Source organism: Sarcophilus harrisii, chromosome 2 (genome assembly GCF_902635505.1).
Source record: "Sarcophilus harrisii chromosome 2, mSarHar1.11, whole genome shotgun sequence".
Taxonomy (NCBI): domain Eukaryota; kingdom Metazoa; phylum Chordata; class Mammalia; order Dasyuromorphia; family Dasyuridae; genus Sarcophilus; species Sarcophilus harrisii.
This window is the reverse complement of record NC_045427.1, coordinates 14,894,513-14,910,825: the sequence shown is the minus strand read 5'-3', so window position 1 is coordinate 14,910,825 and position 16,313 is coordinate 14,894,513. Positions and strand designations below refer to the sequence as shown.

Here is a 16,313-nt window from a genome sequence, read left to right as displayed (position 1 = left end):
TACAGAAAGGGAAACTGAGGTCCAGGGAAGTTAAGGGACTTTCTGAGTTCCTCAGAGGCAGGATGGCAAAGTTTTCTCCCCAAACCCTTCCGTCATCTCCAGCAGTCGACCCTCTCAGTCCCATTCACATCTTACTATCTCTACCTCTACCTCTACCATTATCAATGGATAAGCTTTCATTAAATACCTGGGCTGTGCCATTCAGACAAAGACAAAATCTTTCCTGCCCTCAGGATGTTTTTGTAGAACGGTTCTCAGCCCAAGACTTTAGCTTGAGACCGGAGGGTTCTGTGTTGCCAGGCAGGGGCTCTGTCTGCGACCTTGTTTCATTTGAAAAGCCGAGCTCTTGTCTTGCCCCGGTTTGCTAGCGGATGGGAATTGTGGAGGAGGTCCGAGAAGCTGGGGCCATCTTGTTCCTGTTAAAAACAAGAGCAGGAACAGATGTGGCTATGTGAGCACAGCTGTGTGGCCCTTAGCACAGTCCCCGGAGACAATTTGTAGGGCCCAAGTCTTTTGTTGAATGTTCCGAGCCTTCCCGGGGGCTCTGCGCCCTGCTGCCCTTCCCCTTTGCACAAGGGCTCCAGATTGCTGCCCAGATATCGCTGGGGCTCCCCTGCAGAGAGGGGTTCATTTTAAGCCTTCTTCCTCAAATATTTCCCTTAAAAAAGGGAAAAAAACTCCAAAATGATTTTCCGACAGAGGGGAATAATGTTTTCTAGATTTCATTGGGACTTCCCTGCAGAGAGGAGTTCATTTTAGCCTTCTTCCTCAAATGTTTTCCTTAAAAAAAGGAAAAAAAACCCAAATGATCTTCCGACAGAGGGGAATAATGTTTTCTAGATTTCACTGAGGCTTCCCTGCAGAGATGGGTTCATTTTAGCCTTCTTCCTCAAATGTTTCCCTTAAAAAAGGGGAAAAAAATCAAAATGATGTTCTGACAGGGAATAATTTAGTGTTTTCTAAATATTGCTGGGGCCCCCCTGCAGAGAGAGGGGTTCCTTTTAGCCTTCTTCTTCAAATGTTTCCCTTAAAAAAAGGAAAAAACTCCAAAATGATGTTCCAACAGAGGGGAATAATATGTTTTCTAGATATCGCTGGGACTCCCTTGCAGAGAGGGGTTCATTTTAGCCTTCTTCCTCAAATGTTTCCCTTAAAAAAAAGGAAAAAAAAACCCAAATGATCTTCCGACAGAGGGGAATAATGTTTTCTAGATTTCGCTGGGGCTTCCCTGCAGAGACGGGTTCATTTTAGCCTTCTTCCTCAACGTTTCCCTTAAAAAAATGAAAAAAAAACCCAAATGATCTTCCAACAGAGGGGAATAATATTTTCTAGATTTCACTGGGACTTCCCTGCAGAGAGGAGTTCATTTTAGCCTTCTTCCTCAAATGTTTCCCTTAAAAAAAGGAAAAAAACCCCAAATGATCTTCCAACAGAGGGGAATAATGTTTTCTAGATTTCGCTGGGGCTTCCCTGCAGAGAGCAGTTCATTTTAGCTTTCTTCCTCAAATGTTTCCCTTAAAAAAGGGAAAAAAAAACAAAAAAAAAAATGATGTTCTGACAAGGAATAATTTGGTGTTTTCTAGATTTCACTGGGACTCCCTTGCAGAGACGGGTTCATTTTAGCCTTCTTCCTCAAATATTTCCCTTAAAAAAAAGGGAAAAAAAATAATGCTCTGACAGAATAATTTAGTGTTTTCTAGATATCGCTGGGGCTCTCCTGCAGAGAGATGGATTCATTTTAGCCTTCTTCCTCAAATGTTTCCCTTAAAAAAAGGGAAAAAAAAGAGGATGTTCTAACAAAGGGGAATAATTTAATGTTTTTAGGAGCTCCCCTGCAGAGAGCGGTTCCTTTTAGCCTTCTTCCTCAAATTTTTCCCTTAAAAAAAGGGGAAAAAAAGGATGTTCTAACAGAGGGGAATAATTTAGTGTTTATTTGAATAAAGTAAGACCATATTCAGAGCCTCGGGAAAATTCTCTCCCTGATTGAAGCTGTCATCTTGAGCGTTTCCCAAAAGCTCTAGCAGTGGATTCAGTCGGCTTCCTCAGGGGCTTGGCTGATCTGGGAAAACCAGCTTCCTAGGTGGGAAGCATGGAAGAAGGAAGCTCTCTGTCGTTTGCTTTGTGGGCTCAGAGAGTCCGGTTTAGAACTGGAAAGAGAGCTCCAAGATCCGCCGTCATTAGAAATGTGTTCCATGTGACCCGGGTCCCACGTTTGGCAGAGCCCTCAGTCACTGGAAGGACTGGAGTTTAAGAGTTAGCTGCCCAATGGCCAGGGGATTACCTGGTGGTCAGGTGCCCATCATGGCAGGCCTTTGAGTAGAAACTGGATGACCACTTGGAGGGTCCAAGGCCTCTTGTTCGGAGCCAGATTGATACTCTGAGACTCTGGTGTTTGCTAAGTTATTACTATCTTTGAATCTAGTGAACAGTATTTATTATGCATTCATTTAACCAATAAGCATTTATTCAACGCCATTCAACAAGCACGTATTAAGCACTTCCTGTATACCTGGCACTCATAGGTAAACCCAGTCTCTGCCTGTAAGGAGCTTCCATTCTATTACTATGTGACAGGAAGTACACTGAACCTGGTGACAAAAAGGCTAAAAGTCTTTAGCTTATACTCTACTGGGAAGGTGGAGACCCTGATAATGAAAATATCATCTTTCTTCTCCCTGAGCCCATTGCAAACAAATGGAGCCTAACAAGACCAATTCCCATACTGGCTATGTTAAAACACAAAAAGTCTCCGTCTTTGCCCCAAATCGGTCACTTCTGTTTCAGGAAAGTTTTTGTGCTATATTTGCTCTAGTTTTGTGATTTAGAGAAGACTGGACTTGGAATTAGGATATCTGGGTTCAAATAATGACATTGTCTCCCGCCTTCTCCATTGCCTCTTCTGTAAAATGGGTTGCTTTTAGAGAAGAGCGTCGGTAAGCCTTGAGTGGAAATGGGAGCCCTCATTGAGATGCTGTAACGATGTTGTCATGCTGTTCAAACATTGTCTCTGGACCGGATGTGTTACAGATGAGGAGAACGAAGCTGGGAGTGATGGGAATAGAGTGTTGAAGGCTTCTGGCTGAAGGGGAACAGAGGGCACAAGCGTTAGCATTAGAACTGGATTATGTGGTCCAATTGGGAGGCAGTGTGGGGCAGCGGCTAGAGTCAGGAAAGAATGGGGTCCAAATCTGTGATCCCCCCAGGAAGTCAATAATTCTTAGAGGCTTAACTTTTTCATCTGTGAAGTGGGTATGATGGTACCTATGGCAGCTCCTTCCTCAGGTTGCTGTGGAGCTGTGATGAGATAATGGGGTCCAGCAAGTGCTCTGCAGGAATTAAAGGCTGAGCGTCTGTATGTAGGTCTACCCCCAGTTCTTCCTGAGGTCTGAGGGGGAAGTCATCGCTGAGTTGGGGAGGAGGATCCCAAACTTTCCCAGAAGAACCGACTTCTGGATAGGTCTTTAAATGATGGAGAGCAATGGGGCCGATGGGGGAGCGAGACTCAGAGCCAGGAGAGCGGAGCCGCCAGAGCACCGAGTAATTGGAGATAAGAACTTGAGAACTCTTGGACCCCATTGTTTCTAGTCTAATGCCGGCCGCTCTGAGGCCCCATGTTTACCTGTGAGAGGCACGAGAAGGGAGGGAGCCCCAAGAACCCTGGAGGAGCCTGAGCTGAACCGGCCCATTCAGAGCTAAGTTACTTGTGTGGGAGCTGGGGCTGGGGAGCGGTGGGGCGGGGCTGCTGCTGATGGCAGGAGGAAAAGCCGGATCCGGCAGTTGGCACGACTTTGTTGGGCTCTAGAACCAGCAGGAGGAGGACCTCAGACACCTGGTAGCTCTCTGACCCTGGGCATGTCACTTAGCTCTGTGTGCCTCAGTTTCCCCTCTGTGAAATGAGCTGGGGAAGGAAACCTTCCAGTGTCTGAAGACCCCACTGAGGTTAACTACAAAAACGAGAGAATTCAGGGTCAACCCCTTCTCCATCCATTCTTTATAGAGGAACAAAAAAGCTCAGAGAGGGGAAAATGCCAGAGGTCACAGTAAGAGCTGAACTTGGAATCAACAAGCCCTGAGTTCAGATCCAGCCCCAGATACCTCCTTTATTCTCTCCTTCTTAATAAAGTGGAGATAATGATGTTGGAGTTGTCCCCCATCCCCTTCTCTTTATAGATGAACAAACAGGTTCAAAGAGGGGAAAGCAGCCAGAGGTCACAGTAAGAGCTGAACTTGGAATCAAGCCCTGAGTTCAAATCTGGCCCCAGACACTTTCTTTATTCTCTCCTCCTTAATAAAATGGAGACAATGATGTCTGGAGTTCCCTTCTGCTAGGACTACCGTGAGACTTGGGCTAATGATGGAAGTTTGAAAGCTCTGCTGGAAGGGAACCTGAATGTTTGCTACTGAAACACCTCCTCCTGTGGGAGAGACTCGGGCTGGAGTCCTTTGCCTGAGGATTCACCAGTGCTAAGGCAGGCGTCCAGGGGAGGGCCGCCGGGGCCACTGAATACTCTAATCAGTGACATCTAGAATACTTTAGCCTCCGTGCTGACACGGAACAAGGAGGAACAGTCAGCATTTTGACAGAATCAGGATTCAGAGGTTTCTCAGGTACTGGAGCATTGGACCGAAGACGCCGATGAGTTGAAGTTCCGTAGTTTAGGGAAAGTTCCACTTGGGTGAAAAGTCAGTTTTAGAAGCACAAGTCAGGGAAGTCAGGACCGTTTGCCTGGAAAGCAAAACCCACCCCTCCGGACCCCTCTCTACCCCAATTGCCTTCTCCTGGATGGGCTGGCGATCCTCAGGGTCCCACAATTTCTTTTTTAAACCCCAGGGCATCGGTCCCAAGTTTAACATCGCACAGTGGGACTCATTCTTGCCCTTCTCCGAACACTACACTTTTGCTAATGCAGCGTGAGCTGGCTTTGGAGTATCTGCTTGACCCGTTGCCCTCTTGATGTGTTGACCACATGGTCCATTAAAGTCTGCTCTTTTTCACTTCTCTGTGGTGTAGCCACATTTCCCCACTGCACGCTTTTGCAGCTTTTTGGTTCCTTTGAACCAGACTGCGGGGCTCTCTGGTTATCCTTATCCATTACCTTTCATTCAGCCTTTAGAGCTCTTGTGAGGTCCTGATTCCAATGCCTGGGATGCTCATTGCCCCCTCCCCCCCCCCCAGCTTTGCATCATCAGAAAGCTTAATGCATTGATAATTAATCCTCCCAGATCCTCGCCCCGTCAACTTCCCAATTTAGCGACCTTGTGTCATACACAACGGGAAGCCGAATGGGAAGGAAATCATCTTGAACTTATCAAGCCAGAGCGCCATCAGCAGAATCCCCGAGTACGAACTTTGGGCCAGGCTACTGGAAAATCTCATTAGGATGCGGTCTCTCAGACGATGTAGATGTAATACAGGTCACGGTGTGCCCTGTGGAAGGCGGTGACTCTCCACAGGAGAAACCCGATCCAAACTTTGTTAGCCGTCGCCAGCAGGAAGGGAAACAGGAAAGGAAAAGGGTGCACCCGGCTCAGTAATGATGCTTTGGAAAAAGCTCAGGCCCAGGAACCGGCAAAGAGATGTGGATTAAAATAGTGTTGGGATTGGGCTCCGTATACCTGAAAGTGGCAAAGAAACTTGGGGTGCGGAAGACTTGCAGAGCCTCACATGCAAACGCACAAGCACTCACACTCACTCTTATGCATGTTCACAAGTGCATACACACTCACAAGTACACAAGCATTCATGCAAGTGCACACAAGCACTCACTCTCACACAAGCACTCACACACTCACCCTTGTGCACACTCACAAGTGCACACACTCACACAAGTGCACATAAGCACACTCATGCACACACAAGTGCACTCACACACTCAAGTGTACACACACACTCACACACACACAAGTGCACTCCCACAGTGCCTCTCACTGGAATTCTCAGCTAGTTGAATATTTTAGGAGAGCTGTCTCCAAGAGTGCAGCAAAAGTGAGGAAAATAATGTAACCTTTGATAATTTTATCCCAGTGTGAGCTGTAATGGTCAGAGATTGCAAGGAGTTCGAATCCTCAGCGGCGGGCTGATGGGGATGAATCCTGGCCCATCCACACGGCGGTTTGCTGGGATGCTGCCCAGACTCCCGGGGAAGAAGGGCCCAAAGGGGTCTGGGAAATCCTTTCTCCAAGATGTGATTAAAAGTGTCCTGGAGAAAGAGAGCCAGAGATCTGGAGGAGGAAAGGGGATGAAGAATTCTGAAGGAAAATTCTGATATTGCAAGCATGTCAACGAATTTATTTCTGTGTAAATAATTGCGAGGCAAATTTACTATGTTGGTAGTTTATTTTCATGGGAGATTTGAGATTTCATTGATTTATAGAGCTCTGGACGTGGGAACTTCTTACACTGATACGGATCGGCAACTTGGCCGTAACTGGGATTCTTAGTTGCCTGGAAACTTGACTGGTTGAGTGACTTGCCCAGAGTCACACAGCCAGGATGTGAGCCTGAAACCTGGGACCGAACCTGAAAGCTCTTCATTCCTTATGTTAATTTCAGATATTAAAAAAATAACCCAAATGTTTACCTTTAGTGTAGACGGCAGACAAGGTGACCCCTCTCCCTGTCTGTCTCTGAGTCAGTCTCTCTCTCTCTCTCTCTCTCTCTCTCTCTCTTTCTGTCTCTGTCTCCCTCTGTCTCTTTCTGTATATCTCTCCCTCTGTCTCTCATTATACTTCTCTTTCTTTCTCCCTCTGTCTTTGTTTCTCTATCCCTCAGTCTCTTTGTCTCTCTCTCTCTGTCTCTCAGCCTGAGGCTGGATTTGAACTCAGTTCTCCTGACTCCAGAGCTGGCTCTCTATCCTCTGTGCAACATCTTCCTTTACAGGAAGGCCCTCTCACATGACTTATTTTTCCTCTGAAGAAGGTGGTAGCTGCCTGGTCCCCCCAGGATCCCTGCAGAGGAGGGGGCTGTCCCCTGCATTGGCTCTTCAGCCCCAGACAGGACCCTCCATCATTCCTTCCCTTCCGTCGGTGCCTTTTCTTGGCGGATCTTCCGCACCAGAACCACGCCTGCCCCGTCCTCCCTCTCCCCGGGACTCAGTGTTCGGTGCCCGGGAGGCTCGGCCTCTGACAGAAGCCGAGACCCGGCCGAAGGCTGTCAAGCGTGTGTCGGTTTTGGAGAGTCCGGTTTCCTCCTTCCGTTTTCTGAGCCTCAGTGAATGAGGAGGGTTAGATATGGCATCTGTGAGGGGCTGTGGGAAACCCCGTGGTTCTGATTCTCCTGCGGCGTCCCCAATGGGCCAGGCAGTCTTTGGGGCTGAAGATCTCTCAGGAAATGAGACCGTCTGTGCTCCCCACGATTTTGTACCTGGTTGGGGGAGGAGGAGGAGGGCGGGGGTCTGGGACGCAGCCCGCGAGCTGGTGGATCGGGTGAATGAAAAGTCACTTAGGGCAGGTCTGACACTGGGGGGAGGCAGGAAAGGCCGGGGGTGCTGTCCTACAGTGCAGGAAGCTCAGGGTGCTGTGAGACACGTGGGGAGCCATTTGTGCCAAGGTGCAGAGGGTGGAGGCGAAATGCAGGTGGGAAATGGTGGAGCGGGAGCCCAGGAGAAGCATGAAGTTACCCGAAAGGGGAAGGGGTTGCAGAAGCTCTCACTGCTAGATTGGTTGCTGTATTGTCCTAGAAGGATTGGGCGCCTCGCCTCAGGAAGCCTGAACTCAAATATGGCTCTGGACACTTACTGGTTGTGTGATCCTGGGCAGGTCACTTCACCCCATTTACCTCAGTTTTCTCATCTGTAAAATGAGCTGGAGAAGGAAAGGGCCAACTGCTCCAGTGTCCCTGCCAGGAAAACTCCAAATGGGGTCACAGAGTCAGGCACGACCGAACAGCAGAGTCCTGCGGGTGATAGGGAGCTATAGAAGGTTTTTTTAAGTGGAGGTGAAATGGTTAGATCTGAGTTTTAGGAATATTGGGTAGGGAAAGCTCTTCAAAAGGGGACTCCTCATTGCGTTACTTGTACATCCTATGGATCCTAACAGTGTCCAGGGAGGGGGGGCTGAAGGAGGGAGGATCTTAGCAGTGTTTGGGGGGCTGAAGGAGGGAGCCTGGGCGCAGTTTTGGGGGCTCACGTGTGGATGTTGCCTTGCAGGTGGAGGCCGAGGCTGTGAACCGGGCGATCACCATCGCCAACCAGACCAACTGCCCGCTGTACGTCACGAAGGTGATGAGCAAAAGTGCCGCTGAGGTCATCGCCCAGGCCCGGAAGAAGGGTGAGTGGCCCGTGGCGCCGGCAACCCGGGGCGGGGGCCCCTTCCAGGCGCTCCTCCAAGCCGGCTACTTTTATCTCGCTCCAGCATTAACCTAATTACAGCGACCAAAGCTCGGGTTACCCCTTTGCCCGCTCCCAGGGGCCGCTTGGCATCTGAAGTCCCTGCACTGCCCAGAGTGGGTGGCGAGCTTTTCTCCTCCCTCCCTGTGCCAGGCTTGGAGCCTCCCCTGCACACGGTGCCATGTCTGGCTGCTGAGGGGCTCCTCTGGGACCCCAACTTCTCCCCCAGACCCGGAGCCTCCTCTGTGATAAGGCTGGAGGGGGAAGGACTGAGGAGGCCGTTCCCATCCTCAGTCAGGGTCTGGGTGCCCGTGTCCCCTGGTCTTCAAGGGGCTCCAGGACCAGGGGATGGGGCACTGGACTGCAGGTTGGGAAGACCAGGTCTAGACCCTTCCTCAGCTACTTACTAGCGGCTTAATCCTCATTAAGTCACTAAATGTCCCAGTGCCTTAGTTTCCTCATATGTCAGATGAGCGAGCTAGACTTTGAGGCCCCAAGGTCCCTCCTGGGGTCCCATGAGGTGCTCTTTTATTTCTGAAAACTCCATTTACTAAGTTAGTAAAGAAGAGGCGTGGTAGAAAGCCCCTGGGGGGGAGGTCAGAGGCCCTGGGCCAGCGGCCAAGCAACCCTCCCTCTGGCTCTGGTGCTTTGAAAGATAAAGTGAGGGGTTGGGCCCTCATAAAGTGACGTCCAGCCCTGAATCTGGGGTCCTAATAGGGAAGAGATGGGGTTCCTGTCCCCTCACTCACACTGCTAGGCTACGTTAACTAGGGCAAGTAACTTAAATCTCCAGAACTCAGCCTTGCTAGTCTATAGAATGGGGATAAAAATCCTTGCCCTACCTATCTTACTGAGATGCAGTGGCAAGAAATTGATTTGTAAATTGTGAAATTCTCCTTCCTCTTCCTCCCTCCCTCCCTCTTTCTTTCCCTCCCTTCTTTCCTCCTTCCCTCCTTCCCTTTCTCCCTCCCTCTCCTTCCTTCCTTCCTTCCCTCCTTCCCTCCCCCCTTTCCTCCCTCCCTCCTTCCCTTTCTCCCTCCCTCCCTCCTTCTTTCCTTCCCTCCCTTTTTCTTTCCTTCCCTCCCTTCCTCCTCCTTTCCTTCCTTCCTTCTGAGACCAGATTTGAACTCAGGTTCTCCTGACTTCAGGGCCGATGCTCTATCCACTGCACCACCTGGCTGCCCCCTCATCATTTCTTGTACAACAATAATATCCCATTACATTTATATCCACTCAATGTCCATTTCCTTGCCATCAGAAAAAGCGCTCCACCAAACATTATACATGTGAGGCCTTTTCCCTCTGCACCCACAGACTTCTTTGGAAAAAGTATGTACCTGATGTCTTCCTCTCCAAGGCTATAGAATCTGGTTTCTGTCCCTGCCACTTGACTAAAATGCTTCTGCTAAGGCTCTCCAGTCACTTGTTTATTATCAGAGCCAGGGGTCTTGCCTCAGTCTTTAGCTGCTGGTTGTGTGACCCCGGGGAAGTAACTGAGGCAGAGAACCATAAGGCAGAGCAGAAAGTTCAGAGCTGGGGCTGATTTGCACTGCTGGAGGGACTTGGCTCGCTGGGAGTTCCTCACATTGATGAAATGGCAGGTTCTCTATCCCTCCCCACCCTCCCTGAAAAAACAAGAGAAAGAAAAAGAAAAAAGTTATTATAAAAGCAGGGCTGGTGTGGTTAAAAAAGAAAGAGGAAGAAAGTAGCTGAGCTAAAAAGGACCCGGTGTCTTAGCTGGTCTGAAAGCGAATGTACCACTGCCCAGCCCTGCGCCTTCTCCTCTGCAGGGGAGTCTGGGAGGAAGTGTTGGGATCGTTTCCTTCTCTATTTCAAGTTCATCATGAGTTCTGATTTGCTAGTTTAGACCTATTCTGTGGCCTCTGTGCCCTTTGGGGCACTGAGGGAGGCCCATTCTGTGCCTTGCCAGGTTGGTGATGGGCAGCCCATACTGTGGCCTCTGAGCCCTTTGGGGTGCTGACAGATGGCTCATTCTCATCCTGGCTTTTGAGGCTCTGAGTGAGATGGTGGTTCCGAATGCCGCCCCAGGCCTGGAGCGTTCAGGAGACTCGGTCAGTGGGTCCTGTTTGGGTTGCTGCCCCACAGAAACGCAGGGTTCTGGCCTGGGTGACGACCCCCACCATTTGCATTTCATAGAGCCTGTCGGTCAGCGGCCAGGGCTCTCTCCTTCCCATTGCGGTGCTTTTTCCTAGTCCATCCATAATGGAGGAGTCCAGAGGCTCCTTGGGCACGGCCCCATTCTCTGGCGGCCCTGGAGATCCCAGGGACCTTTCTCCAGCTCTTTTACATCTGCAGAGCTTTTGTATGCTCAGCTTTTTCTTACATACCTTACGGCTACTTCTTGAGGAAGGCAGTACGGGTCTTAGTATCACTCATCTCACAGGGGATGGCAGTGAGCTTTAGAGTCCTGCCGGGGACCCAGAGCCAGGAAGTATTCGAGGTGAAATTCGAATCCAGGTCTTGCTGCCTTGAAGGCTGGCATCCTGTCCACTCTTCTGCATTTGAGGAGACTGGGTGGTGGAATGGTTAGAGCACCTCCCTGGCTTCCAATCCTGCCTTCAGACACTTATTAGTCCCGGGGCCCCGGGAGCTGCCTTTCCCTCCCAGGTCACCTGCCACCGATCCTGTGTTTTGCAGCCAGATCTGCCCTCCTGCTCCACCGGAGTGTGAGTGCTTGGAGACGGGCTGTTTCCCTTAGAGTTTAATAAATGCTAGTGGAAGACAACTTCCTTGAGCCTCCGTTTCCTCATCTGTCAAATGACCGTAGTAATAGCATTTACCTCGCAGGCTTGTTGTGAAACTCAAGTGAGGGCACATGCAAAATGCTTTGTGCATCTTAAATGTAGAAATGTGATCTATTTAGTACTGATGCTACATGAATATTGATTATCGCTCAGTGGCAAAGGAGCTCAAACTGACCTGAACGGGTGGAAGGAACTTCCTCTTCAGGAGTTCCTGTGCAAGTGACATTAAATGTCTGTTCTCTCTCCCCATTGTCATCATCATCATCATCGTCATCGTTATTGAGGAGTGGTTAGAAAATTGGGGCTCCAAGGTCACATATATTGAGCCTCAAGGGCTTGCAGGAGCCGTCTGCTCAAGCTCATTTGACAGATGAGGAAACTGAGTTTTGGTGAAGCTGTGAGTTGCCTCCAGCCACAGGCAGTGAGGAGAGTGGGGGGAACGTGAGCCCAGATTTTCTTTGTGATTCTAGAGCCAGGGATCTGCCCACTGAGCTATCCTGTCTCTAGACCTTGGGTGGATTCTGCCGGCTCTCACCAAGCATTTGAAAGGCTCTTATGGAGAAGGACTGGACTTGAATCTATAGAATATATATGTCTCTATATCTATGTATGTATGTAAATAGTATATGTGTATATATTTATGTATTATTTATATATATATGAATTTATGTCTCTATGTACTTATGTATATACAGATACATATATATTCTCTATCATATAAAATAAAATATATGTATCTATATGTGTATGTATATAAATATATGTACATGCCCATACACATACATATACATGTACATACTATATATATGTATATGTGTGTGTTTATGTATATACATATGTATGTATATTTATATATGTCTATATCTATAGAAATACATATATTTTTTCTATATAAAATAGAATATATGAGTGTATATAGTTTATATGTATAGTATATATGTATATACATATGCATACATGCCTATATGTATATATCTATACACACATATATTCTATATATGTAAAATAGAACATATGTACCTATATATATAGTATATGTGTGTGTGTATTTATATACATCTTTCTATATATACATATATAGATTCTCTGTATAAAGTGGAATATATCTATATCTATCTATGTATGTATATACATGCATGGTATGTGTGTATATATGTATTTACACATGTATGCATACATGTATCGATATGCAGATATAGATATGTATATGCTATATATGTAAAATAAATATATCTATGTATCAATATCTATATATATGTGGTATATATGTAGAGTATGCATGTATATTTAGACATATATCTCTATATAGTTATGGAAACATACATATTCTCTTTCTCTATAAACTAGACTATATATGTGTCTATCTCTCTATATGTATGTATCTATATAAATATATTCTCTCTGTACATAAAATAGAGAAAAGGCCCTTCTGGGACACCTGCTGTGGGCCGGCATTGTGCTAAGTCTCGGGGGTACAGGTGGAAAGGGGGGCCGAGGGGCCCTGAGATCATACCGTGGCTGGGGACGCTGTTTGGGCCCAGAGGCCGGAGCTAGAGCCAGGAATCCAGACCCACCCTTCAGGCTTGATGGGGAGACACTCCCTAATGGTCGGCGCTGGCTGGAGGCGGAGCGGCCGCCCTCCTCCCAGGCCGCGTGGCTCGGTTCGGGGCCGGCTGCAGGAGGGACTTGCCTACCCGGAGGAGTAGGCTCAGGGGCCCTTTGTGCCTCACAGATATTTTCAGAGCTGGCTGACGGCTGCCAGACGCTTGGCCCGGGTCGGCGGCCGAGGCTTTGGAGGATGTTTATTCTTGCTCTCCCCGGGGTCCCAACGGCCTCCCGCCCGGGGGGCCCTGCCCGGCTGGGTCACCCTCTGAGGGATTCCTGAGGTGGGAGGCCCAGCAAACAGGGTGTCGTAATATATTTATCAAACGATAACCCGGCCTCCGGAGGCGAAGGGAGAGGAGGCGCATTCCATTCTGGGAAACGTCTGGCTTTCGGAGCTGCCGGAGATGTTTGCGTTCAGGAGGTGTGGGAAGAGAGCCAGACTCATGTTCTGGGACTTGCTTGGGGGGACTTGCAGAGGCGGTTGGGGAAGTGCTCAAAACACTGAATCTGGGGTCCCTTGTCCTCGATTCAAATCCCAGCCCCCCCTTATGAGCTAGGGGGGCTTGGGCACATCAGATAATAGAATCCTTAAACCTGTTTCTTCATCTGAGGGCTGGTGCCCGGGCTGCTGGTGATGCCATTGTATTATCCTGTGGCCTGGGGGGGGGTGGGGACTGAAGCCATGGGGTGTTGCTGATTGTTGGGGTGTTGCATTCCTAGGCACCGTGGTGTACGGGGAGCCCATCACGGCCAGCTTGGGGACGGACGGATCTCACTACTGGAGCAAGAACTGGGCTAAGGCAGCGGCCTTCGTCGCCTCTCCACCTCTGAGCCCTGACCCGACCACCCCCGACTTCCTCAACTCCTTGCTCTCATGGTGAGTGGTGGATGCTTCCCAACGCCTCCAGGTCCCCAGGGCGTTCTCTGCCATCTTTTCCCCTCATCCTTCAGTAGACTCGGCTTCAGTCACATTGATGGATGTAAGGGATAAAAACAGGCTTGCAGGGAGTCGCTAATTTCACCAGCCTGACACCCAGGAAGCCTCGTGTTAGCACTGCTAGCTGCAGAGTGACATAGGGCCGGGGGCTGTGAGCCCACGCCACATGCGATCATTGGGGGAGAGAGGGAAGTTCAGCCCGAGAAGCGAAGGTTCACAGCCTGTGATTGCTGCTTTCAAGTAGCTGAAAGAGCTGACGCACGGAGGAGACACTACAATGGTTCTATTTGATCCTAGAGGATGGAACCAAGAAAAAGGAGAAGCTACAGAGGGAAATTTGAGTTAAATGCAAATAATTGTAAATTATTTATAGATAAATTTGTATAAATACACTATTATATATTATTATATTAATATATCATTAATATATTATTAAATACACAATTGTATATTATATATTCTATATAAATATATTATGTATAACATACTATATTATTATATATAAACATATTATTATGTATAATATAGATTAAATGATTATATATTATATATAAAAATAGATGTAAAAATATAATGAAAACTTTAATAGCTATCTAAAAAGGGAATGAACTACTCTAGAAGATCCCATTGGAGGTCTCCAAGTCAGTGAAATCCCAGGATCTTTGCAATCTGTTAAAAAAAAAAGTCACTGTCACTGGTGACTCTGACTCTGTGCTTCTCCATCACAGCAAACACTTAAACAGAGCACACGCACATGCTGACCTTGTCTGAAAGTGTGGGCCTCATTTCACCATCATAGGCCGCCATCTTTTTGCTGAGAAGCAGTAGCCGTCAAGCTGCAGTGTTGTCCAAAGAAATAATGAGTGATTCCATTGACTTTTCCTTCTTTCTGGGGGAGGAAAGTGGACCCACTCAGATAAATGGTATATAATAGTGCACAAATCCTCCAGGCTGAATGAGGTGCCTGTGGCCCCTGTGTCTCCCTAGACATCCAGATGGTAGCGGGGGCTCTTCTTGCCTCCCTCTTGGGTCAGTGGTGGAGCAGCTGTAAGCATTTGGGGTTCTCTTATTTTCTTTCCAGTCTTCCCGCTTCACTGTCTCTATTCTTTGCCTTTCAGTGGCGATCTCCAGGTCACTGGCAGTGCCCACTGTACCTTCAACACTGCGCAGAAGGCTGTGGGCAAGGACAACTTCACCCTGATTCCCGAGGGCACCAATGGAACTGAGGAGAGGATGTCCGTCATCTGGGATAAGGCTGTGGTAGGGCATCCCCCGGTGGTGGGAGGTCCCCCTGCCCCGGGCTGGCGGCATTCCCGGTCCTTGAGAATGTCCTCCAGTCATCCCGACACCCTTCTCTGATTGCCCGCGGCACACCAAAAGCAGAATATGCGCTTGGTGAACACAGGGTGATTTCCCATTTTACCTCTGTGCCCTGGGCATTGCCCCAGTGCCCAACGCACGGCTTGTTGGTTCGCTTGTTGGTTCTCGCTGCTTTGACTCTGCCCCTTAAAGCAGACCCTAGAGGGTGAGTCTGATTTTTTGGCGAGCCCCTTGTGACCATTGTTGATGGTCCTTATTTTTGCAAGGGGATCATCATAGGTTTGCACACTGAAGGCTAATCTCATCAAGCTGATGTCAGTGTTATAAACGTCGTGGCCTCCATAGAGGCGCGTGTGCCCCGAGAGGCCATGTCCTATAGTGGACAGAGGAAGGCTGGCCCAGGGGGCAGCCAGCATGTATTAAGCACCTGTGTGCCAGGCATTGTACCCGATAATGGGAGGACAAAGCCAAGGAGGAATGGAGTTTACATTCTACTGGGGGAAACAATGTATACAAAAATAAGTAAATATAAGATTCAAACTGGGTGACTTTCGGATCTCAGTCTACTTGCTTAAGCAAAGGGCCTCTGGGCCTTTTATAGGTGCTCTGAGTTCAAATGCAGCCTCTGACTCTTACTAGTTGGGTAGGTCATTTAACACAGTTTGCCTCAGTTTCCTCATCTGTAAAACGACCTGGCCAAGGAAGTGGCAAAACGTTCCAGTATTTCTGCCAAGAAAATCCCAAATGGGGTCCTAAAGAGTCAGACGTGACGGAAATGACTGAACGACAAGATAAAAGGTTTAGATGAGATGGTCTCTAAAATCCCTTTTTGCTCTAAAATTGCGTGAACAGAGATTTGTCTTCACGGCAAGACAAATTGGTTGGGTCGTTCACATTTCCGGGAGATTGGCGCCTTCCTGTAATGTTTCTCTCTGTGTGACTCAGCAGTCATGTAGGCTGTTTCCCTAAATATGGCTCCCCATCTCCCATCTGTCTTTGCACACGTGGCTCCCTGTGAGCGGAATGTTATCTCTTACCTAGCTTCTTTCAAAACCCAATAAAGAGAAGCTCAGTCCCTTTTTAATCAGCTACTAAATGTTCAAAAGTTTTTCTTTACAATCTTCCTTCAAAATTCCCTTTCACTTACATGAGGCCTTTCCTTATTTGTACCCTCTCTCTTGATGAAGGTTTTCTTTAAAAATTATTGTGTATTTCATTTGTTCTTTGTGTTTACTTATTTTGTCAATTATTTTATTTTACTTTTTTTGCAAGACTTGCCCAGAGTCACCCAAGCGAGGAAGTGTTGAGTGTCTGAAGCTGGATTTGAATTCTGTTCTATCTGCCCTCTCCCTGGCTGTC

The 16,313-nt window shown here is 48.2% G+C and overlaps 1 protein-coding gene across 2 annotated transcripts in view; it reads left to right on the top strand.

Moving 5' to 3' along the window:
* The window catches only part of DPYSL2 (dihydropyrimidinase like 2), a 131,075-nt gene that overhangs the window by 96,867 nt on the left and 17,895 nt on the right, over positions 1 to 16,313 (top strand). For both annotated transcript variants that reach the window (XM_031949639.1, XM_012540554.3), the window contains exons 8-10: positions 8,148 to 8,268; positions 13,418 to 13,574; positions 14,753 to 14,894. In XM_031949639.1, the coding sequence (XP_031805499.1) occupies positions 8,148 to 8,268; positions 13,418 to 13,574; positions 14,753 to 14,894 (420 nt within the window). The remainder of the gene's footprint in view (positions 1 to 8,147; positions 8,269 to 13,417; positions 13,575 to 14,752; positions 14,895 to 16,313) is intronic.